The sequence below is a fragment of the Gnatocerus cornutus genome, chromosome 2 (assembly GCF_029298725.1).
Source record: "Gnatocerus cornutus isolate USDA-ARS CGAHR chromosome 2, icGnaCorn1.1, whole genome shotgun sequence".
Classification (NCBI taxonomy): domain Eukaryota; kingdom Metazoa; phylum Arthropoda; class Insecta; order Coleoptera; family Tenebrionidae; genus Gnatocerus; species Gnatocerus cornutus.
Window position 1 is genome coordinate 10568709 of NC_142234.1, and position 23431 is coordinate 10592139.

General features: G+C 33.3%; 7 protein-coding genes across 8 annotated transcripts; 5 read left to right on the plus strand and 2 right to left on the minus strand.

Moving 5' to 3' along the window:
* Window positions 1-2603: 2603 nt before the first annotated feature.
* Window positions 2604-10115, plus strand: pip (heparan sulfate 2-O-sulfotransferase pipe). 2 transcript variants are annotated; one of them, XM_088029297.1, is made up of 7 exons: window positions 2604-2856; window positions 7559-7692; window positions 8596-8663; window positions 8955-9232; window positions 9283-9439; window positions 9494-9773; window positions 9820-10115. In XM_088029297.1, exons 1-7 carry the CDS (start codon window positions 2783-2785, stop codon window positions 9990-9992), a joined length of 1164 nt encoding a protein of 387 aa, XP_087885423.1. In that variant the 5' UTR covers window positions 2604-2782; the 3' UTR covers window positions 9993-10115. The 2 variants fall into 2 exon arrangements, with proteins under 2 accessions (XP_087885423.1, XP_087885422.1); XM_088029296.1 differs by lacking the exon at window positions 2604-2856 and adding an exon at window positions 7416-7502.
* Window positions 10116-10764: 649 nt separating this feature from the next.
* Window positions 10765-12128, plus strand: LOC148178900 (transmembrane protein 170A). The gene is made up of 4 exons (XM_088029732.1): window positions 10765-10934; window positions 11043-11266; window positions 11317-11534; window positions 11584-12128. Exons 3-4 carry the CDS (start codon window positions 11400-11402, stop codon window positions 11827-11829), a joined length of 381 nt encoding a protein of 126 aa, XP_087885858.1. The 5' UTR covers window positions 10765-10934; window positions 11043-11266; window positions 11317-11399; the 3' UTR covers window positions 11830-12128.
* Window positions 12129-13075: 947 nt separating this feature from the next.
* Window positions 13076-14695, plus strand: Yeti (yeti). Its single transcript, XM_088029409.1, has 4 exons — window positions 13076-13274; window positions 13487-13704; window positions 13928-14360; window positions 14408-14695. Exons 2-4 carry the CDS (start codon window positions 13488-13490, stop codon window positions 14514-14516), a joined length of 759 nt encoding a protein of 252 aa, XP_087885535.1. The 5' UTR covers window positions 13076-13274; window position 13487; the 3' UTR covers window positions 14517-14695.
* On the minus strand, window positions 14684-16747 carry LOC148178902 (sodium-dependent nutrient amino acid transporter 1-like). The gene is made up of 5 exons (XM_088029497.1): window positions 16674-16747; window positions 16602-16626; window positions 16443-16553; window positions 16293-16396; window positions 14684-16237 (listed from the first exon to the last, which is right to left on the minus strand). The coding sequence occupies exons 1-5, from the start codon at window positions 16745-16747 to the stop codon at window positions 14716-14718; spliced, it is 1836 nt and encodes a 611-aa protein (XP_087885623.1). The 3' UTR covers window positions 14684-14715.
* Window positions 16748-17684: 937 nt separating this feature from the next.
* On the minus strand, window positions 17685-19145 carry LOC148178903 (15-hydroxyprostaglandin dehydrogenase [NAD(+)]-like). Its single transcript, XM_088029814.1, has 5 exons — window positions 18895-19145; window positions 18729-18849; window positions 18578-18684; window positions 18199-18527; window positions 17685-18148 (listed from the first exon to the last, which is right to left on the minus strand). Exons 1-5 carry the CDS (start codon window positions 18985-18987, stop codon window positions 18037-18039), a joined length of 762 nt encoding a protein of 253 aa, XP_087885940.1. The 5' UTR covers window positions 18988-19145; the 3' UTR covers window positions 17685-18036.
* Window positions 19146-19840: 695 nt separating this feature from the next.
* Window positions 19841-21994, plus strand: LOC148178904 (kelch-like protein 10). Its single transcript, XM_088030758.1, has 5 exons — window positions 19841-20324; window positions 20374-20729; window positions 20776-21312; window positions 21362-21671; window positions 21786-21994. The coding sequence occupies exons 1-5, from the start codon at window positions 19841-19843 to the stop codon at window positions 21992-21994; spliced, it is 1896 nt and encodes a 631-aa protein (XP_087886884.1).
* A 474-nt stretch (window positions 21995-22468) lies between these two features.
* LOC148178905 (15-hydroxyprostaglandin dehydrogenase [NAD(+)]-like) lies at window positions 22469-23400 on the plus strand. The gene is made up of 3 exons (XM_088029498.1): window positions 22469-22482; window positions 22532-22877; window positions 22927-23400. Exons 1-3 carry the CDS (start codon window positions 22469-22471, stop codon window positions 23398-23400), a joined length of 834 nt encoding a protein of 277 aa, XP_087885624.1.
* The last annotated feature ends 31 nt before the right edge of the window (window positions 23401-23431 follow it).

Genomic DNA, 23431 nt, shown 5'->3' on the forward strand with positions numbered 1-23431 from the left:
AGTACCTATTTACTTAATTTTTTTTTGTTCTATTATGTTTGTTTTTAAGCAAAGTTCATAAGCAATTCAAAAATAGCAACGAAATAATAATAATTTTTATTTAAGTACGTAATCTTTAAACTACAGAAATACAATGTTTAAGAAAAGTTTTTAGATGTCATTAAAAATATTTAAGTGTGAAAAATTGATTGTGTTTATTATGATTTACAATTTTCTAATTTCACACATTTTGTAAACAGATCAAAAATAAATTTCCTTAAAGCCACTAGAATTACAGCTTCTTTAATTATACCGAATTTTTCCGTTTCTGCTCCATACAACATCTTTAAAAAACTTTTTTTTAGAACTACCTGAATTTAATTCTCATCGTGTTAACATTAAGGTTAATAATTTATTTGATGATATTCTAAATCTCGTATTTTTTGCTCTATATTTTTGTAAATTAGGCAAAATTTTAAGTGAAAAATTAGTACACTAGTACACTCTTATACCACACAGTTTTATTTGTCCACTTCGCTCTGAAACATTCAAACACTTTTTATTTATTGTACTTTTTTCGTGGTCCAATTATGATTTTTCTGGCAATAAATTAAACTGTAACCGCAGCTTTGTTCAGTACCTCTTGTGGGATGCTTTCTTCTTGGTTATTTATTATTTCAAACACAATTTCAAGCTCTAAATAGACAAATTGCAAAATTTACGTAAATTGTCATGTATTTTACAAACAAGTTATCCGTAGCAACAAAAATTTTAGTGGTAGTGCAAATTTTAATTATTTATTTCTTTATTGGCGTTGTCAAAAGCATTGCAAATGAAGTGTTGATGTAAACATTTTATTTATCCTCTTGATTAAAGTATTGTTAATAATGAGCATTTTATTAGTAAGAATTGGAAAAAGTTTTCTTACAATGGTTGTGAGGCCCTGAAATGTTTTTTAAAAACACATTAAAAAAATATTGCAGGAACTTCTCGTGGTTTAGCTAAAAAGGTAAACAAACAATATTAGTTAAGCATAGACGAGGAAAAAGAAAACAAAACCGAGAAAGTGAACAAAAACTTAACACAATAGAATTTTAAAGTATGTAAGTACGTAGAAAATTATGAAGAAAACATGTCAAACACGAATCTGTAGGTATTTTTACTATAATGACCTAAAGAAAAAATATTATACTTAATTTCTCTTTTAAATGCTTTTAGGCTTATTTAAAATCTGTATCAAAGACCAATAAATATACATAATCAAGCTTATATTAACATTAATTTATAATTGGTATAGATGTATTAACTTTCTGTTCACATCTTTATGGAAGTTTTTCTTTTTCTCTCAATTTGCAAATATATAGTTCTCTATTAACTTTAAAATTTGCCATTTAAGATTTCATTATGCCATCTGAAGAAAGCTGATTTATTTAGATATCAAATTCATGTATGTGGAGACACATATCCATAAATGAATATTCTGTTTCATTCCAAGAAAAGAAAATGCTGTAAGATGTATGATATAGGAAAAAGTAGGGTAATGACAAAGACACTCCGACAGTTCATTATTAATTTATTTAAAAAAAGAGTATTGGCACAACGGAAATTGTCATCTCAAACTAAGAAGAAATCTAGTGTTGCTGGTTTAGACACGAACAATCTTGATACTTAATAAACTTGTTCCTATAGGTATACCTTAAAGACTCTAGAAACAAATTGAACTTATTTGATTTAATTAATTGTAGTTACTTTATATGCGATTCAGTAGAAGTCGCACAGTGATCAATCTAGATCAAGAAGAGATCGCTGGACAGTTTACCCGCATTATAACAGTATGTTCTATAACTGGGGCAAACAATTATAAGGTGATATAATGTTCACCACTCTTAGACACGTAACTTGGCGAATTTTCAAAAATGTAATATACCTACCTCTAATAAAAAAAATTGCAATATCAAAATGACGAGCTCTATCAGTAATATTATGTACTTTAAAACAACAAGTTATGTAATTGATTCCTACGATAAAATAACACTGTTTTAAAAGCCTCCATTTAATATAATGATTATTATTTTGTAAATTGATTTACGATGTCTCCACTTTGACCTATGATGGTTCTCTTTGCGTTGTTTGTGGGTGTTCGACTATATCAGTACGTGTAGTTGTAGTATTTAGTTAATATTGACCACGTTCCAAGCTATGAAATGCAAGCTTTAAACGTCCGAAATGAAACATAAATATATCTAATTTTCCGGGTATAACTTAATGGCCACTTTACATTCTATTTAATTAACGCAGACAAAAAAAAAGCATATTTCTCTAAAACGTGACTTGTTAGTCCGTGCTAATAAAGTTAATAAACTACCGGCAGACTCCAAATAGATCTTACCATTCAAAAATGATACCCGGTGAATCACGCAAGATACCCGGTGAAAGTCTTATTATACATTTATCTAGTTATTACACACAAATAAAAACAGTCAATACAACATTTGTTTGGGTTAAAAACAAAAAAAAACCTTTTAAAATAAATCAGCGACAGACATGATCATGTTTTGTGGTACAGTAGGTCACCCGCGGAAGTAAAACAGTTAGAGAGCTCACCAGCAGATTCCAACAAAGGTTGAAGACCATACGTTGAGCACCTCAGTTACATTTTGCTGTGAAAGCGTATCAGCGCGGTACAAGCGCAAATTGTGGTTAAAATATTCAAATAAATAGTAATTAAACACCGGAAAGATGCTGTGAACACATGAATATGTTACTATGGATTTTTTATTTTATATGAAGCATGTAGTTGTGGATGTTACACGAAAATTGTTGTGATTTAAAGATGGATTTATTCCAAAGACATAGGAGATTCTCGCTGCCAAAAAGGTAATATTGACATTATTTTTTTAAACAAATATAGTACTTTAGTCTCTACTCTTATTCACAATTTTTATTAGAAAACAATAATTATAGGTATAGGCATTGTTCTATATCGATTTATTGTTTATAATGAGTTATTGTCTTGTTAATAAAAATTGTATTTATATCGGCCATAATACACAATTCCTTGGTAAAAGTGATAGAATTTCTCACATTTTGTTTGTATTTATGAACGGAAACTTTTTTCGTAATGTTTATGTATTTGTTAAGTTTAACATTATGTTACTAGAATTTAATACATAATCGATTACATACTTCACTGCTCCTTAGCTCATACAACAAATTACAATTTCAATGTTCGTTTTTTTGTAACTCATACTTTAGTCGTTACTTTTAAAGAAGTAATTTTCAAAAAATATTTTAAAATTCTAAGAATGATAAAATGTGGATGTTAATAAAATGACATCAAAGTCTGTTGACTAATTGGCTAAGTAACGAACATTAGAAACCGATGCTTTAATCGACTTTTTCTAATTTGCTGTTGTAACAAATCTATTTCCGTATCCGTATTTTCGGATGCGTTAATAGATTCATTACCATAGCAACGTAGAAAATTTTTGTAAAAAAGTCGTATTGAATATGCAAATTAAGAAAAATAGCATAAAAAAATTCGTTTTATAAAACTTAAAAGCATTCTTTTTTCTTTCCAGTACTCGTGTTTTATAAAACGCGTTTTATAATATATTATTAATAAATTTGACACAATTACTTAATTTGTCATTTTGATGACAGTTATATTAACAAAACTATTTTGACACCAGACAACTTTGAAATTTTTTGATACAACGTGAAAGTTACAGTATAGATTTATGTAAGCTAAGCTGTATAATAAAGTTTGACTCCTTTATAAAGTAGGCACTCTTTACAGCATAATTATCTGGCCATAAACTAGCACATTATAGTATGTACTAGTAAAACGAAGTTTTTTTTGTTACTACAAATACAATTTATTCAACAAGTAGAAGAGTATGAGACATAAATGTATGGCAGGTCTACGGACGCTAAACTCGCTTGGCCAAAAATGTTAATTATAAACTCAAATATAAATTAAAATATAGCCGATAGCAATCACAACAAAAATACAATTGTCATGTGCCAAAAATTCTAGGAACAAAATTAACAACCGTTACAATTTTCGATTGTAGTATAATATGAATAAATGCGTTATTCTAGTTTCAAAAACTGCATACAATGACAATCACATTTCACAATGGTTATGCATTTTGGTCACAATTGTATATCCTGCCCAGTCACCCCTTCCTGTTCCGCTTCATGGATTCAAAATTAGTACAAAACTATCAGAAATGGCCTTCCCCTGGTTATACTTTAATGATGTTACATATACGTAGTCTATTCAAGGTTTTATAACACGCAATGACTGTAGATTTTTTTACTCAACAATTTTTATTTTTTGCAAAATATTACAGTTAAAGATGAGCGTAATTGACCTGCTTGAGAGGAATTTCCTAGAAAAATGTCTTAAAATCGCGATTAATAGCCAAATCTACCGGTACATTATGCAAATAAACACATAATTTGTTGCAAAATTGGAGCACTAATCTTGAAGATCTTGGAAATTTTATGCTTATAATGGATCGCTTATAGTTTATATGCGAAATTTTTCGTATTGTGACTATAACAACAGATAGATTTGCCATTGTTATGTGGGAAAAACTGCTTATCATTTGCGGACCATTGAAGTGATGATACAACTCATCTTTTAATATCCACTTTGCAGTCTTTATCACGGAAAAAAATTAAAGCAAGTCATCTCATCAGCACGTCATTATAGTAATTATATACCAAGGAAAAGAAGACATTTTTCTGGCTCGAGCGTTATTATTTCTCGAGATTAAAAGAATTCTCACTAAATTTTTAGCTTTTTTATAAGCGATAATACGTTTTTTATCTATGTATTTGTAGAAAATAAATTTAATTTCACAGCTCTGAAGCAGATGACATAAGGGCTTCTACTCATGCTAGTAGTGACGAATATTATTTATACTATGCTTTCAGCATTTAAAAATCAACTTAGGATAGTAAAGTAGCAAATGGAATATAGAGTAGTCTCCTGAGTCCTGAAAAAGTTAGCAATTTTTCACTTTCTTTTAATTTTATCAAAATACTATTGGAATAACCGACCAGTATTTTTATTGTTACACTTCATTACATAAGTTGACTGAAAATGAATTACGTTGGCAAGGTTTTTATGCTCTGGGTGAATCTAGAACGGTATGTAGACGTAGTCAACCATAAAATAGAGAATGTACTCTGGATAAATTAGATTTAACACAACATCACAATGAATTATTATTGCAGAAAATGAATAGATCTGGAAGTAAACTAGGTTCTTTCGTACCAGATGGTAAAGTTTCCTTCCCATCCATCTGTATAAAACTTTACAATCTCCTCCATTAAAAACTATTTCTTAATTACTAGATCTCGCAGTAATCAACTTTTTCAGTTTTATGGTGCAATAAAAGCGTGCCACTTTATCAAAAACTGAAATCTTAAGCTTCTTTATTGTGTGATTCCCCCAATTACCTGAAACCATGTTAATTTTGACCCGGAAAAATCAAACGAATCTAACCCGAGGTCAAAATTTACACAATACATAAAAAATATTTCTGGGCGTTTATTGGTGTACATTATCACCAGTGTGTGGTCAAGAATATTGAGTTGTGATTTAAAGATTCTCCCATTCAAATTGAAGAAACCGTTAGCTGACACAATGGCTTTTTAATACCTGCTTAATACCATCAAATTTTATTTCCGACGTTTTGTTTGGAACGTGTCGTAAATAGTTGGAACAAGTAACAAAAAACGAAAGATAATGAACAAGAGAGGTGATCTAATCTTTACGTCTGTTTAAAAAATCATTTGGTTGCCATCAAATCTACATCAATTTAAGCTCTTTACATTATTATTTGATGAAGTTTTGTATTCAATTTGGGACACTAATTGTCTGTGCGTGACTCTCAAGTAATTTGCTACCAGAAAAATAAGCTGATTTTTACGACTTACGTATTTACAAGATTGCATATAATTTTTTAATTTCTTAATGTAAATGGAGACACGTTTCAACACATCTTCTAAGAACTTGTGTCTGTTTTTAATCAAACCTTTTCTAGACACTTATTATAGAAATAAGGTTATTTTGAATTTTACTGCAATTTAATTTAGCATGACACAACACCGTACAGGCACTGAGGCAAAAAGCCGTCACTGTTGCTGAGGTATATTTTACGACAATCTTATTGTCAGAAGTTCCGGCTGCAATCTGGAAACTCAACTGTTTGGAACGCATATTTTCAGCACAGATTTTACGGTAGAAGATATGAATAGTCTTTTCTGTTGACATCATGCTAAATCTTCACTCACTCATGAAAAATTATTTGTAGCAGAAATTCCCGGAGGTTTTAGAAGAATCAGGCTTAACCTTACTATATCTCCCTGAGACAAAATTAACCAGGAAAAGCCTCTCACTCACATTTTGAGAAGATTGTGCCAAAGAATGAAATCTCTTGTTTGTTTTATTAATTCTGATCAAATGAAAAGATCATGACTAATGGAATTAGCAAATTAGGAGTAGTGACAGGCATCTACCAACGCAATTTTTTAAAATTTGTAAGACCATCTGTCACGGCTTTAATTTACTTTCTACAATTATTTAATAAAGTGGTATTGTTGATTTACACTTAAAAATTATTGAACATTGATGTGTAAAATCGATTGCTGTGGTGAAAGGTATTTGGGACACGTTCCAAGAAATGGAGGTGGATGAAGAATTTTTTTTGAATTGGAGCTCGGTCCATCAAATCGTCCTGTTTTTTGCCATTCTCTCAACCAACCGTAAGAGAAAAGCAAAAGTAATCTTCATTTAGCAACTCTAATTGAGATATAATTAGTACCTTTTTGAACTATTATTTTTGAATACACACACAGACTTGTAATCATTTTCAAAAACAATAGTCAGACTCATTGGGGTCACGGAAACCAGGGATTGTCACGTAATTACAAAGTTAGCAAAGAGAGACCTTAGCCTAAAATAAATTCATGGAAACATATTTAAAACGATTAAAATTTCCGGACTACCACTTCAGGTAGTACCCTTTTCCGCAGTTTCTTGTTCCTCATATTGTATACCGAAGTGTGAGACCTACTCCTTTCACGCACAATATTACGTAAATCTTAATTAAGCAGTTAATTATGAAATTAGTAGATATCTAAGCAATCTTTAAACATAACGATCCATTTTTAATCTAAGAAGTTTAATGAAGATGACAGTTAGACGCAATTAACGATTACAGACATTAGTATTTCCGCTGACAAGTGTGCTCTTTATGCCCATACATAGTAACAATCTTTTTTAATTACTGACCGTGTGCTCCGCTTCCGACGTGGGCATTAAACTCAAAACGGATAAATGTGTAAAAGAGGTTTCAGGAAATATTCATACTGAGGTAACGGCATCATGTCCGAGACCTTCAACTTTATTGACGGTCGTGGTGAATGTCTCGAGATTTTCCATCTCGGAAGGAGGCAATGCATAAAGACGTTATGATTATGTTTAAAAGTAGATCATTCTTTGTGTACATTTTTTTTTAAATGAGTTTTAATTCTCTGAAACTGATAGTGCTTTTTTCAGGACTAGTGAACTAATAGCGTTATTGGCGGTGTCGACAACTTTATTTCTTTTTATCCACACAAGGGATTTGCATACTAAATTAAAAGAAATGGAAGTCAAATTACAACCAGAAATCTTGCTAAACGGTCATTTAGGTAAGTATACCAGCTGCAACTGTAATGTTACATGGTTGCATTTTCCGACAAACTGTAATAACTTGTACCTTCGCTTTGTTGTCAAAAAGTGAAAGATTATTTGCTGTTCCTCTTAGTTTTAGCGAATTAATGTGAAGTGAACACAAATAATCCATTAGCACCGGAGACCATTCATCGCTTCTTGTATTGTCTGGGTCAAGTACTCAGGTACTTTTCCACTACGATAACCAGAACGTAGTAAACCAAATTATGTACAGATAGAAAGTCATGGTATTGTAAACAATCCTGTATAAAAATTACTCATCAAGGCGTGATTTCTATTGTCCATTTTGTTATTTTTTCAAAACTGAGAGTAATGCAAACACTAGAAATCAAAAGTTCGTTCAAGAGAGTGACTCCTGTTTATTTAGTGAGTCTCGAAAAAAAAACGGATAATCGCTGTTTAAGATTTACACGCACAGTAGACACGAGCTACGTTTTTGTTTCGGATTAAAAATAGTTTTTTCGTCTTCGTTCGTTGTAATACAGAAGTCATTATCATTATCTCGTTTTTGGGCAACTGCCCACGGTTCAAAATTCTTGCGACCTCCTACCTCCATAGCTGTTAGCGGCCACTTACAAACGGAGCTTTTTAAAAAAAATTGCTCTGTATTGGAGCCGTCTAGTAATTTCACTAACTGTAAACCTATAATAAAATAAAATTTCCTCAATACTCCAAATAATTACTGCTAAGTGATACCGCAAATGAACACACCGCTTTCACTGAACACATTTCATTTTACTAGTGGTCGGGCTTTATTAATTTTCTTGCATTAGCTAACACACAGATACTAATTGTATAAATGGCTGTTTACACATGTAAACGCATATTCTATTTAAATTATTAATGAATATTTATTTTAGAAAATACTGCGGAAGGAGATGCATCAGGGATTCCAGTAGTAATGAAAATATTACAAAATGCAGATGAGGTAGGTTTGGAGTGAGGTCAAAAGGTTACACTAAGAAAATATTATAATGGGAGTGGATAAAACACCGCACCAGTGTCATTAATAAGAAAATTAATAACTGGAGAGTTGCATAAAGATGTGACATACATACTTTTGTCGATTTTATAAGAGTTATTGCAGTTATTGCACCTACTTCTATAGTTATTCCTAGTAAACGGGTTTACAACACTTCAGTAGATAACAGGACAGTTACTTTTTTAAAATAAAATCAAGTTTAACTTACCGTTTCATTGAGTTTTTGTCGTTTTACAGATAGAAATCTTAGAACCAGATTACTTAAATAACACGAGGAGGGCCCAACAAGATATCGTCTTTTTCAACAGAGTTCCTAAAGTTGGTTCACAAACATTAATGGAGCTAGTTCGACGACTTAGTCATAAAAATAATTTCGGATTTCATCAAGATCGTGTCCAACGAGTAGAAACAATTAGATTATCTCCTGATGATCAAGCTGGTTTATCAGCGTTGGTATCAAGCTTTGAACCACCTGGAGTTTACATCAAACATGTTTGTTTCACAAACTTTTCCGAGTAAGTAACTTGGACGAAAATATTTACATTTTTATTAAAATTTCGTGCAGATTTGGGATGCCTAATCCAATTTACATCAACCTAGTGCGTGATCCTGTTGAGCGCGTTATCTCTTGGTACTACTACATCCGAGCACCATGGTATTACGTGGAGAGAAAAATAGCTTTCCCTGATATTCCACTGCCGGATCCAAAGTGGCTTAAAAAAGTATAAACACAGGAATAAATAAGTAAGTTTGGAATTATTTCTTATTTTTTTTAGGACTTTGAACACTGTGTGCTAAGTGGAGACCCAGAATGCAGATACATCTCTGGTCAAATCCATGAGGGAATTGGCGATCATAGAAGACAGTCCATGTTTTTCTGTGGACATCACAGCGAATGCTTGCCATTTAATACACAAGGAGCTTTAGAAAGAGCAAAACGAGTTGTCGAGCAGCATTACGCTGTCGTTGGAGTTCTAGAAGACTTAAATAAAACTCTAACAGTTTTAGAAAAATATATTCCTAAATTTTTTTCGGGAGCGGCTGATGTTTATTGGAGTAAGAAATGTCTGGTAATAATTTCTGTTTTAATTTTGTGTTTCAGATGAAATAAGTCGAATTAAGCCTATAAACAAGAATGCATTTAAACCTGCCGTTAGCGAAGATGTGAAAAACATTGTTAGAACTAACTTTTCGAAAGAGATTGAATTTTACCAATTTTGCAAGCAAAGACTGCATAAACAATATTTAGCTTTAAAATTGTACGATAAACCATGAATTTTGCATAATTGTGGTTTTCTGTGTATTGTGATTGCTTAATTATGTTATCATTATTAATTCGCGTAGTTATCATAATATTCATTTTAAGTTATAATAAATTTACGTAATAAAAGATTAACATTTTTAATACAACCAATCAATTACCTAATCTTAAACAATGCATAGTTTTAGTTTATTGGAATATTATTTATTTTGTGTACTAATATTCTTTACTCCCAAAAAATTGTACCGGCGCATCCACCATTTTTATGTACAGTTTAAATCATTGTTTAATACAAGAGTCTCATAAATCTACTAAATATTCGCAAAATTAAAAAAATATAGGAATTTAGAACCTTTGTACTAAAAATATCGTAATCCTTTAAATACAAGACGCACTTTTTAGTCAATTTTTACATCGAAAAAATTGAGGTGCGTTTTATACATATTAAGTGCGTTTTATAATTAATAAATGGATGAGAATCAAATCTCTTTGATCAAACAAATATGCCAACCACAAAATTACTTAAAAATTAATGTTTCTGACTTTAAACATTTTTTTACAAAATACACTCATTCCTTCATACATGATTCTATCAACACAGTGAACAAATTTAATGTCACCTGCTTTAGTGTCGGAAGGTTATAGAAAACAACAAATAACAAAAAATAAACAACACAAAAACGAAAAATAATGACCCTTCTTCACTTTTCATCTCACTGTAGTCGGAAACTTAGCCACAACTCCTACGGCGTAGCTCTAAAGTCACCAACTTCAAATGACCTACTCCATCGATTCTGACAGCAAATTCGATGTTTGACAGATTTGACACTTGAGATTACAAATATTAAAGCACAATTGACTTTTGTACTGTATAGAATTTAAAGTAAAACGCAATGTGCGTGTAGTTTACTATTTTTGATGTTTGTATTGCAATAACGTTTCACTACCTGCAAGAGGTAAATACGTAAAAAACTCGTAGTAGATATAGTTCATTGTTGAAGTTGGGGTGGTTCATTCATTCATATCATTTTTCTCTGCTAGAACGTTATCATATTACTTTTCAGTGTACCAAAACATTGACAATTAATCAGCAGTCTTTAATGTTTAACATTTGATTGGATGAGGGTTGTTCTCTAATTGAAATTTAAGGATCAATCAAGTGTTTAATAATGATTCTATGTAAATTGGACACCTAAGGAAGCGACTATGGTCTACAATCAAATCACAAGTCATATCATTTATTAGTAGGAAATAAAGCACCTAGTACTATGTCTTTGATGTTTACCAAGTAAGTTTGATATGTGTAAGTTAATATCTGTATAAAATGTTATTATTTAGACCACAAGATGAATGGCTCATGATGGTAAAAACCAATAGTGAAGCTGACAACATAACATAAAACCTTTACATTGTATCTGAAAATGGTCAGTAACATGGAACTAGACTCTGTTGGATCAGTTCTGTGGTTGCAACAAGCTGACTCTCTCAACACCTTCACTAAGATGTGGTATCATGTCTTCCTGTGGGCCTTCTTTTCATCAATAATTGTGCATCTGGTAACCAATCAAAAGTTCTTGTACACATTATAATTACAATCTTTTTTAGATTGCGGGACTAATTGCGTTTCTTACATTAAGAAAACATAAATTTGGCAAATTTTTCCCACTGGCTATATTAGTTATTGGTATTGTGGCACCAGCAGTAACAGGAGTGGTCAGCAGTGCAGCCATTGCATTTGTTTACCGAGCTTCAAGTTTACCAATGAACCCTTTATATGCTCTATTCTGGGGCTGTGGGCAAACTGTCGTGACAGCTTGCATGGGCTTTACACGTATTCTAGCTACACTTTAAACAGACAGAACTTTGAATTAGAAATAATTCTTCTTTTTTAATAAATGTGATGGTGCTATCCCACATGACAACGTTTGTACATTCAGTTCAATTACTTCATAAATGTGTAATTTTATTTTTGGGGATGTTAGAACACATTTTACATTATTTTGTATAATAATAAAGGCACTGTAGTTTGTGCTATAGAAAATTTTGCCTAAAATAGTTTCATGTAGATTTTGGTATGAACTCTACACAAATGAATATATGTATGGATTATGTATACATGATATTTGTAATAAAGTGTAAATATAGTAGAACGAAGCGAAATGTTAGCATTCCAACGTGCTACTTATATAGGTATCCGTCCCAGAAGGCTCGCACTTAATTCTCATAAGAAATTCATAGTTTAAATCTGAGAAGAATATTGTGTTTAACAACGTTCATTTATGGTATTTAAGTTGACTAACCACATATCTGAATGCATTAAATGGGAAAGTTCCCGGACAACTTGGCAACTAAATGCTATCAAGCGATGTTGGCCAACTTAAATGCTGGTAACTCAAAAAATATAAATATCTAAAAGAAGTTGTTGTGCAACAGCTAAATCAACTCAGATTTTGTCGGTTTTTGTGCGAGTATTTTGGCCCACCTGTATAGATAAGAATTTGAAATCAAATTGATAAATCACTTATAATATTTACATTTGGTATCTTATCAGTTGTTAGCAATTTGAAATATTCATTTTCTTTACATCTAAACCCAAATTCATATATTTTTTAATTATTGTACAAAATCTATTAACCTTGTTAACATAATTAAGTTTTATTATGTATATAACCTTCAACATAATTTGTTTATCAGTTACCTGCAGGTTGCAAACTTTTGTAATGGAATTTCACTAGGAACTCCCTTGTCGATGATGCTTTTTTGAAGCCCTTGGGGCCACGTGATAATATATAACAGCAATTTAGTTAGGAGCTGTTCGAATTTTCAACAAAATAAGACAAATGGACCAACAGAAGTCTTAACTTTACATTTTATTGCTTATATAAAGTTGACAAACATGTTTTAGTGTTTGGGATCTGCCCCCGGTCCTCTGCTAATTCTGAAAAAATTCAAATTCGAACCCCCTAAACTGTCAAAATATAAGCGCCACCTTTTAGAAGTCACAAATATTTCCGCAGTTCTAGAAGCACTGGAGCTACCGAGACCTTTCGTAGCTCTATTATTACAACTTAACTCTGATTGGTTCGTTCTGTAATCACCGAATTGTGCACTTGCGCATTTGACGTACTTTGTAACTTGAAGCTGTATAGTGGGTTGTCAGACGTTGCTGTTGCATCTTTTGTAATTAATCGATAAAGTATTAAAAATATAATTAGTGTATCACGCGGATAACTACAAGACTGTGTAACCTCTAACAATTGTGGGAAGATTTGAAGTATTATTCTCTTTACTTTAAGGTAAGCAAAGTATCTTGTTTTCGGTTTAGCCCTTTAAATCATTCTAACCTGTTTTTTCAGTTAGATTGTAAATCAGTGATTTGGTTTTAAAAGAATTAGTTACTTTTCTATACCAACAAACCACTTTTTGTTAGAAGAAAATGTCTAAAGTTTAATAATGAAATTGATCAAGATGTGGTCTGTGGGGTCAATGTAATTCTCTTTATTTGCAGAATGAATTCTGTTGAATTAGAAGAAAATAGTGACAGTAGTGATGACGATTATGTTCCTGATAAAAAGTCTGAAGTCGTGTCAGAAGAAGAGTCAGATGGAGACGTTGAAGAGGATCCTGTAGATGATGAAGGGAAGTGCAACTCTAAAAGGAGAACAAAGAACTCCACTAAACATAGGAAGAAGCAAAAAATTGAGACAAATGCGGAGGACAGCAAAGGTAAGAGTTAAAAAAATGGTTTATAATTAGTAGCATATTGCATAAACAAAATCGGTTTTTCCTCATTAAGTTATTAATAAAAAAACTGGATAGTTTTGTAAGAACCTGTTAAAATTTCTCTTCTAACATTTTTTTCAACAAAAAACTTCCTTTGAACAACGGATTTATTTTACACAACTAAACTGAAATTAATTATAATCTGATTTTTGTATCAACATTACAGACAGGCCTAAGCAGGTAACAGAAGAAGAAAAAAAGAAACTTCAAGAAGACATTTGGGCAGATTTTATGAGGGACACTGGATTTCAATCAAAAGGAAATGTATCTAAATCAGTAGATGTCAATAAAACGAAAACAGCAACCACTGAAACTCCCACAAAATCGGAAGAACCTAAAACCAAAACAATCACTGAAGTTTTTGAATTTGCGGGTGAAGAAGTTACTGTTCAAAAACAAGTCCCTGAAAGTTCATTTAAACAAAATTCCACATTGAAAACGACTAGAAATGATAAAAAAGGACTTGGAGGAATATTGAGTCAGTTGGGCAAAAAACCTAAAATAAGTACATTAGAAAAATCTAAAATAGATTGGGATCAATTTAAGAGAGAAGAAAATATCGAGGAGGAACTTCAGACTTTTAACAAAGGGCGCGATGGGTACGTTGTTTATAAATTATTATTGATATAAAAATATTTTTTTACAGATACTTAGAAAAACAGGACTTTCTGAATAGAGCTGATTTACGAAGATTTGAAATAGAGAAAAAAATTCGCACAAATGAAAGAAACAAAAGAGTGAATAATTCGTTATAATCGTAATATTCAGATCAGAATTAATTAGATTTTATGGTAACATTCCTTTATGTATTTATGTTTAAGAGACAGGATTATCCTTTTCTACGATTTTTCTAGCTTTATTTTTAATCTGGGATATTTAATACAATAACATAAATGATATGAAACATATTAATAAAGTGCACAAATTTAACAGATTTTCGTGTTGTTCATTTTCCTACATAAACTGATGCTCTTCTTTCCTTTCTTTTTCAAATTTTTTCCAAGCATTGGTAGGCCTTAAAATTTTTCTTTTCGAATAAACACAATAAGAAATCCAGAAAAGTCCACACAATACAACGGGATACATAATCACAGCTGGAGCTAACCAAACTGCAAAATTATGCTTTTCGTTCTCTTTGAATATTAAAGAGTCTATAGAAAATATGATAACCATAAATACTAAAGTGAATAGAATTATTAAAATCCGAAGAAACAAGTTAAATCCTGCACTTAAATCATAACGCATAGCCTTCATATTGTCGGCAAATTCCTTAAAACCGTAAACGTAAATTATTCCAATAACAAATAGACAAGAAAGAGGAACAGTAATAAAAAATGATGGTACATAATGAAAAAAAAGGGCACCAAAATAGCTGTTACTAAAGCAAAAACTTAATCCGATTGCGAAGAACACGAAACAAATAATTAAGTTTATTAAGTAGCGATAATGTGATAATTTTGAAAATTTGTCATAGACAACTGCCATTATGGCTTCTGCGAGTGCTACTTGAGTACCAATAATGAGTAAAAATAACACAAAGAAAAAAATTCCACACCAAAGATGAGAACCTGAGAGTGTCGAAAATAACTCTGAATATATCATATAAATTACCCCAATACCGTGGTCTGGTAGATTCCACGATATGTTATCAGTTTCACAAGAAAACGCACGCAAGAAAGAAAAAAACAAATAGAAGAATATTACGGAATTGAAATAATTAATTACACACAATATAATAGAATCAGTAAGAAAAGAATCTTGGAAACGACAATACGATCCATACACAATTGGAATTCCATGGCTGATTCCTAGTTCTAAAAGAACCTGCATAACTGCAGAAGCCCACATGCGAACATTGAGCATACTTGTTGGTTTTTCGTTTCGTAATAGCAATTTCCCAGAACTTTTTAACTGAAAAGCCACAACTAACAATGTTAATATCGTGAAATAGCTAAAAATAACAATGAAAACTGCCATTTTTTCAATGCTGCGACTACTTCGAAAGGTTACAATATAAACGAAGGTCCACGATAGAAGCAAAGAAACGCATAACCACCATTTGAAAGAAGTGAATGACCATACTTCGGCTGGATATCTCTGAGGGGTGTTTAGTACCACGTCATAAAAAAAATCTTTCGATGGCAGAGTCACATTTTCTGAAATGTACCACAAACGGGATACACAGGTGTGATTTTTTTCCAAAGAAACACCACTGCAGTAGATCCATGGAAGAACATTTTTAAAACAATGGGCGAAATAGACCAACGAGTACGCGGCAAAAATGTTGTAGTATAACGACTTTACTGCACAAGCCGATACCATCGCGAACCCTACTCCACAGAATAAAGGAGCACATTCCCACATCCATAAGGAGCCACGTTGGCTGTATTGACCCATTGCAGTTTGTAAAATATGCATGGGATAACCGATTAAAATTGTCGCCACGGTGTACGGAATGAAGAAGTTTTCACCGTACCTGGAAGGATTTAAGGATTAGGAGGATTTTTCCTTTAATTATACTCGACTCGTACTGATATATCTTCATAGGAAAATGGTAAATATTGTTCAAAGACAGACTAAACGAAATAAATGCGAGAATGTACACCAAACGGTTTCTCCAGTACAACCGGACCACCTGAAAAATGTTTTATTGACCGAATTAAGACTTTTTTGTTGTTTACTTCCAATGGAGGCTTTGAAAAAACCGCTTCCACCGGTGTAACTTTAATTTGTTTTACTACTTCTTCAACTTCAATCTGCGGTTGCGGTGGAACTTCCTCGATGATAATTTCCTACAAAAATGTATTTACGGGATTGGTATGTACTGAAAAAAAACTTACTCTTTTAGGTTGTTCTGGAAACAGGCTAAAAATTATTGTAATGTTTTTACCTGAAACTAAAAGATCACTTACCACACGGAATAACCATGAGATGTTAATGCTTTCGCCGAAATGGCATGTATTCGAGTTTTGGGCTCGGAAGTCATGTTTATCAACGATAAAAATGTATGACAATTCAATCAAATGTCAAAATCTGTATACAGGATGATTGTTTTGAATGAAACTCAATCACGTTATAAATAATAAAAAAAAATTGCACGAGTTTTTGTAGACATTTATTTTATGTATTTTTATTTATAGCTTAGCTGTGAAAGATCGCTTACCTTACAAAAATGCTTAGCGCCGTCCAGCATTTTGCTGTTCGAAATTCACAATTCGGTCAGGACACTGGAAAGATCCTGTTTCCCGAAACTGGTGATGTAGTCGAACAAATAATTCCCCAGAGAAAAGAACGACCTGCCCATTCTCCGTATGTCCTCATAAATAAAGTGCATATTATGTGCCATTTTGACCACAGGAAAACCACGACCGTTCGTCACGAATATTAGACAACGTCTCTGAACAAAAGATGGTGATTTACTAAACATGTTGTGTAAATTCTGAAAGCAAAGAGCAAAAAACCTATCTGAACGTTGAGCAGTTTTTGTAGCAAAAATGTTGAAACGGTATAAGAGGGATTATCTAACATAAATTCGGAAATTATTACAACGTAACTTAGGAAGCTAAAAAATAAAAACCACTTGAAAACCTCAAAGTTCAAGATAGAAGATTAATCTCAGAATCGCAATAACTTTGAAATTAATAAACTGAGATTCTACAAGTATGAGTTTATGCTGACGATATAAAAACTTTAAATTTTAAGACACCCTCCAAAACTCAAGTAGCTCCAAAATATAAGAATATCTAAAAAAAATTCTTAAAAATAGGAATCTTAATCCTACAAACGGAATATAGAAAATTTTACTGACAAAACGACAATTTGACGCTTTTTATTTCTGCTGGCTCCTCCTACGGTTCTGGATATGAAGACGTAGTGAATCTGTAATTTATTATTAAAATTATATGGCTAATGGACGAAAAGTCTTGCAGGCAAAGATCCCTTCTTTATTTAAAAAAAGTTACAGTCATTTTATAAACGTCATTAATAAGCATTACAATAATTTTGAGTTCCACTCTCATATTGATTTCTCTTTATAAAAACAATAATTAGATAAAAATTTTAACTGTTTGCAATTAACAATTAATAATGAATCAATAAAAACAAACATACCGACTAACATCTATTTTGATATATTTACGTATCTGCGCCTTTATCATACAAGCATTATGAATGAGTAGGTATTGCATGTACTAAATGGTGAGACATGAAAATATGCAATGCAAAGCTATTTAAATGACTTTAGTTTTGTGCTATGTACGTGACGATCTTATCAAATTAAGAAAATAGCGTGATTTCTTTGGGTGGTTTCGAGTTTTCTACCACCCAACACGAACCACTCGGAGCCTTTTGGATAATTTCAGTGAGAGCTTTTCCCAAGTTCTCGAGCCTGATGAATTTTCAGTATTAAATTAATTTTTACAAAAAGAAGGAACTTACTTAACTCCAGTGGTGCTACCGATATCTTTCTGCCATGCTTGCTCGTATTCCCCACTGAGAATTCGTTTACGAGGATCTTCGGTAAGCACGGCCTCAGTGGGTGAAGGACATAACGCTACAACACGAACCCCCGTTAAGTTGACATGGTATTGATCTCCATATGATCGGGTTAAAGCAGCAACCGCGTGTTTAGTTGCCGTGAAAACTGGTAAAGACACTAGGGGGTGAATACTGCAGCTTGAGCCGGTATTCACCACAACACCCCCTGGTCCACCTCTGTCTTTTCCCAGGAAACGGAATGCTAATAGTAATCCTCTGATAACACCATTCTGGAATGTATTCATTAATTATAGTGTTAAGTTTGGACAGTTGTTATTACTAAGTTGACATCTACTTCGAGCTCCCAAAGTCTGTCATTCATCACCGACGCGCTATTTACGACTATATCCACTCCGCCTAATTTTGATATTGTGGTTTTAAAAGCCTCTGAAAAATAGAATTATAAATAGTCTCGACTCTTCAAGTTATACCTTCAAACTGTGGATAATCAGTGACGTCGCATGGACAAAAAATCACTCTGTCTTTGGCAGTCTTTGATAACTGGTGTAGCAAATCTTCTCCCGCGTCCGTGTTGATGTCACATATAGACACCTTAAAGAAACCACCATAAAGTCCATTTCAAATTTATTACTGTACCTTGCATCCATGCTTGAACAATTCTTTACAGTATTCTTTCCCGTATCCTGATGCACCCCCTGTGACAAGAGCTACTTTCCCCTTTAGATCCATTGATAGAGTTATTTATAAAAGATATTTTCTAAAAGTAGTAAAGTTGTAAAATAGGATTGTATAGTTATAGTACAGTCTAAAAAATTGTATGCGGTATAGTTGGCGAGTTTATGCAGACTGCGGACCGCGCCCTGCGAGCGTCGCGACGTCTGAGAGGGAGAACTAAGGGCTCAATGCGCAGGTGGCACCGTGCGTGTGTTTGTCAACATTTTTACCTCTTTGAACTTCAATGAATCATTAAAGTGTTCCGCACTCTGCCCATGGTAATAACTTCTTCGGGCTTTGAAGATGGAAATTCATGCTTGGCCTTTGCAAGACTAATGAATAACTGTGACTGTTTTAATTGGAAATTGAAATTTTATGAAAATTCTACAGACTTGACTAGTTTTAATCTTAAGTGTGCAAAATCCCTGAAATCTAAAGAATGTAGAAAATCTATCGAATTCAATAATCAATTAAACTAATTGCTACATAAATCCAAAGAATTTCCAATCGAATCCAATCTAGAAAATCTAATGAAAAGAGGATTTCTATCTAAACTACAATCGAGTTTAAGCATGCGAGAGTTTTAATAATTCTAGCATTTAAAAGATGTAGGTATGTAAAGATGTGAAAGAAAGCAAAATATGGGAAAATCAATTAAGCAAAATGCATAAAAATATAATATGTTAATTTATTATACACATTTTCCTCTTTTTATTAATGATATGTGGCCATTTTTTACATAGTCTTAAAAACTTGTAGACAAAAACTCAGAAAAAACAACAGTGGCTTTGAGTAAATTGAAGTGTAGAAATCACTAAATGTCACATTAATCAGTTTTCATATATACAAGACAAAGAACCACATTAAGATGGATTTTACAATGCAGCTTCGACGAGTATCTTCCAAAACGAAAATTAAGTTGACAAACTCAAAAAAATCCTGTAAGAAACGAAAGCAGCAAAGTTGTCGAAAGAACGACAAATGCGTGTGTATGCCAATGCAGCCCAGCTCCTTTGAGTTCCCTCGGGTTTGGAAAGAGTTGCGTCTCAAGAATCAACTCTGTGACGGAGTTGTGCACTGCGCTGACGGCACGGATTTTAAAATCCATCGAGCGATTCTTTCTGCTGCTAGTCCTTATTTCAGAGCACTGTTTACGAATTCGATCAACCGGGGACAACCCGAAAGTTTCGAAGCAAATGTTGCTGCATCAAGCAAAATTTTTGCGTTACTTCTTGATTTTGCGTATACCGGGAATTGCTCGATAAATTCGTCGAATGTTGAGGATCTTCTCAAGTTTGCTGATCAGTACGAGATTCTTGGAGTTGTTCAACTTTGTTGCAGGTACCTACTGGGTATGCTAGCAAAACGTGGTAATCGCAGTGTACACTCTTGTGGTTGTAGACGAACTCTGTGCCACAAACTGCTTGGGAATTTTACATTTTGCGAATCAGTATTTCTGCAACGATTTGGTGAAACGGGGACAACGATTTGTTAAACATAACTTCTCGAAGGTGCTAACGGAGAGCAGCGAATTCGTCCATTTGGAGAAGAGTGAGCTCAAAGATGTTATAACCGATGACGAATTGAACATAAAGAATGAAGAACTAGTGTTTGATGCTGTCGTAAAATGGGTCAATTTCTCTCCAAGAGGCAGAAAGATTTACTTTTTTGAGCTACTGCGGTGTCTCAGGTTTGGAAACATGTCGCGGGAAAGTCTTCATACAATTGCCAAACATCCTTTAGTGCAAGAAAAACCGGTAGCAGCTCATAAGCAATTGTACGTTTTTTAACAATCTTTTATAGGAGTGCAAAAGTTTCATGGGCAGAGTTTTGAGTCAAATAGAAACTGTAGAATGTCCAGGGAAGCTAGATATAGCAAATGTTATATTCCGTCCTCGAGTATCATACGATGTACTCTTTGCCATCGGAGGATGGAGTGCCGGGAGTCCAACAAACTTTGTGGAAACTTACGATGTTAGAGCAGACAGATGGTTGTTGTCTTCTGATACAGATTCAGTCCCCAGAGCATACCATGGTTTGTGCACTTTGAACGGCATCATCTACGTTATCGGAGGATTCGATGGCAATCAGTATTTCAACACAGTTCGCCGTTTTGACCCCATAAAACATACTTGGACTGAATGCGCTTGCATGTACCACCATCGATGTTACGTCAGCGTGGTCATGTTCGACAATAAAATATACGCAATGGGTGGTTACAATGGGAGGATTCGAATGAGCACTGCTGAAAGATACGACCCTTTAAAAAATCAATGGGAACTCATTCCACCAATGCAGAAGCAAAGATCAGACGCTAGCGCTGCTGCTCTCAACGAAAAAGTTGACAATGTTTGTACGATTATCTAGATCTAATCTATCCGTTCTTCAGATATACATTGTCGGCGGATTTAACGGACAAGAAGTCATGCGATCTGCTGAAGTTTTTGATGTTAAAACGAACCAGTGGTCGTACATACCACAAATGGGTTCAGCGAGATCTGGAGTTTCTCTGATTGCTTATGAAAACACATTATATGCATTGGGAGGGTTTAATGGCTACGTCCGACTAACAAGTGGAGAAAAATACATTCCCGGAGAATCCCCGTGGTGGGCAGAACTTTCAAACATGATGACACCAAGAAGCAACTTTGCGACAGTTATCCTCGATGATTATATCTACGTTATTGGAGGGTTCAACGGTGAGTTATTTAGTTAGACCACCACAAAGTTTGACATCATTTCAAGTTAAACGTGAACTGATGTCAAATTTTGATGAGTTGTTAGATTCTTGCAATTCCTGGTACAATTTCTAGACAACTTGGTGTCAGGTTCATCGACCATTAACTCTGTGGAGTATTACGATCCTGAAGCGGATGATTGGTACGATGCGTCTCCAATGAATCTGAATAGATCGGCTTTGAGTGCTTGTGTTATCGGCGGGTTGCCAAATACTAAAGAGTATTCAGTGTTGGGCAGGAGCCAGCAGGAACATGGACAAGGCGCTGAGATGGGTACAACTTAATTTGTTTGAAGATTTTAATATGTGTGGTTCTTTTTATCTATACCTTGTTTATTATTTAAATTTGTCAGTTTTATACAATAAATTTATCTTTTGATAGCATGAAGTTTTTGTGTTTCAAATGCAAAAGGGTTGAAGAAATCCAACGCGTTTAGACAAACACAGAATTCATAAAATGTAAGTATAAGAGTTGTCATTTTGTAATAAATTCCATATTATGTTGTATGACCACTTTTTCGCTTATTTCCTGAAGAGAATTCTAAAAAATCGAATTTTTTAATTTTGACTGCTGAAACCGACAAATCAAACCAAGTTGACTAATGTCTCAAAATAACTGTCAATCATGTCATATATTTATGTATCTTTTATACAACTGCCAAAATTATGTTTCAATTATTTCCTAAATTAAGACCCATATTTCGAGTATATCGGATTTCTCATCCGTCACGACTACTTCATAAACAAAATAATGCTCCAATGAAAATTGTGTGGCAAGTATCACCACTAGTTTAACACAATTCTTCTTATTTTTTGTTTAAGTGGAGACAAACAGCCTCTCATCAATTTCGACTGTAAAGTGGCTTTGATAACTGGTGGTGCTGAAGGCATTGGACTAGCAATTGCACACGAGCTATTATCAGAACATTTAAAAAGTGTTGTTCTCGTTGGTATCAACACTCATAAAGGTCGCGATTCCGTTCAGACGTTGAACAGCACATACGGAAAAAACAAAGCCATTTTCATCACCTGCGATGTACAGTCAAAAGTTGAAGTTCAAGCTTGCTACTGTAAAGTTCTCAAAGAGTTTGGAAAAATCGACATCCTCGTCAACGCTGCAGGCGTCTTCGATGGGATCAACTGGGAGAAAGAAATAATGACGAATCTTGTTCGTACCTCTAATTTTCCAAATGGGTGCTCACTTTACCTTCTTGTAGGTAGGAACAATCAACAACATGTTAGAATCATACAAAACAATGAGCAAAGAAGCAAACGGAAATGGTGGAGTCATTCTTAACCTTTCCGGTTTGCATGGATTGAAACCTTTTTACGCAGCACCAACACTCTCTGCAAGTTTTCACGGAATAGTTGGCCTCTCGAGAAGTTTCGGGCATGAAACCAACTTCAAAAACACTTCGGTGCGAGTTTTAACTCTCTGCACTGGAATTACGAACACTCAATTTATAAAAGATGCGGATAAAAGAGCTCTGAATTCAAAAATGGGAAGCTATCTCCAAATAATACTGAGAAAATTAAAGCGACAGAAACCTGATGTTTGTGCACAGTCCGCACTTCATCTCATAAAATACGCACGATCTGGAACTGTTTGGGTGGTGGATGGATCAAAATTATTTTCTCTAAATTTTCCAAAGTGGAAAGAATACTGCGTTCTTGAATCACAATTAATATAAACTTTTTAATCAAGCTGTCTTATTTGTCTCA

Coding starts and splice junctions, on each gene's coding strand:
- pip (XM_088029296.1), top strand. CDS start 7,423: ATGTCTCGAGATTTTCCATCTCGGAAGGAGGCAATGCATAAAGACGTT. Junction 9,440..9,493: donor ATCCAAAGTGGCTTAAAAAA/GTATAAACACAG, acceptor TATTTTTTTTAG/GACTTTGAACACTGTGTGCT. Junction 9,774..9,819: donor AGCGGCTGATGTTTATTGGA/GTAAGAAATGTC, acceptor TTTGTGTTTCAG/ATGAAATAAGTCGAATTAAG.
- LOC148178900 (XM_088029732.1), top strand. CDS start 11,400: ATGGTCAGTAACATGGAACTAGACTCTGTTGGATCAGTTCTGTGGTTG. Junction 11,535..11,583: donor CATCAATAATTGTGCATCTG/GTAACCAATCAA, acceptor AATCTTTTTTAG/ATTGCGGGACTAATTGCGTT.
- Yeti (XM_088029409.1), top strand. CDS start 13,488: ATGAATTCTGTTGAATTAGAAGAAAATAGTGACAGTAGTGATGACGAT. Junction 13,705..13,927: donor AAATGCGGAGGACAGCAAAG/GTAAGAGTTAAA, acceptor TCAACATTACAG/ACAGGCCTAAGCAGGTAACA. Junction 14,361..14,407: donor TTTAACAAAGGGCGCGATGG/GTACGTTGTTTA, acceptor ATTTTTTTACAG/ATACTTAGAAAAACAGGACT.
- LOC148178902 (XM_088029497.1), bottom strand. CDS start 16,747: ATGACTTCCGAGCCCAAAACTCGAATACATGCCATTTCGGCGAAAGCA. Junction 16,627..16,673: donor TCTCATGGTTATTCCGTGTG/GTAAGTGATCTT, acceptor AATAATTTTTAG/CCTGTTTCCAGAACAACCTA. Junction 16,238..16,292: donor TTTCCTATGAAGATATATCA/GTACGAGTCGAG, acceptor AAATCCTTCCAG/GTACGGTGAAAACTTCTTCA.
- LOC148178903 (XM_088029814.1), bottom strand. CDS start 18,987: ATGGATCTAAAGGGGAAAGTAGCTCTTGTCACAGGGGGTGCATCAGGA. Junction 18,685..18,728: donor TGATTATCCACAGTTTGAAG/GTATAACTTGAA, acceptor TCTATTTTTCAG/AGGCTTTTAAAACCACAATA. Junction 18,149..18,198: donor GGTAGCACCACTGGAGTTAA/GTAAGTTCCTTC, acceptor AAAATTCATCAG/GCTCGAGAACTTGGGAAAAG.
- LOC148178904 (XM_088030758.1), top strand. CDS start 19,841: ATGGATTTTACAATGCAGCTTCGACGAGTATCTTCCAAAACGAAAATT. Junction 20,730..20,775: donor CTTTAGTGCAAGAAAAACCG/GTAGCAGCTCAT, acceptor AATCTTTTATAG/GAGTGCAAAAGTTTCATGGG. Junction 21,672..21,785: donor CGTTATTGGAGGGTTCAACG/GTGAGTTATTTA, acceptor TACAATTTCTAG/ACAACTTGGTGTCAGGTTCA.
- LOC148178905 (XM_088029498.1), top strand. Junction 22,878..22,926: donor AAGAAATAATGACGAATCTT/GTTCGTACCTCT, acceptor ACCTTCTTGTAG/GTAGGAACAATCAACAACAT.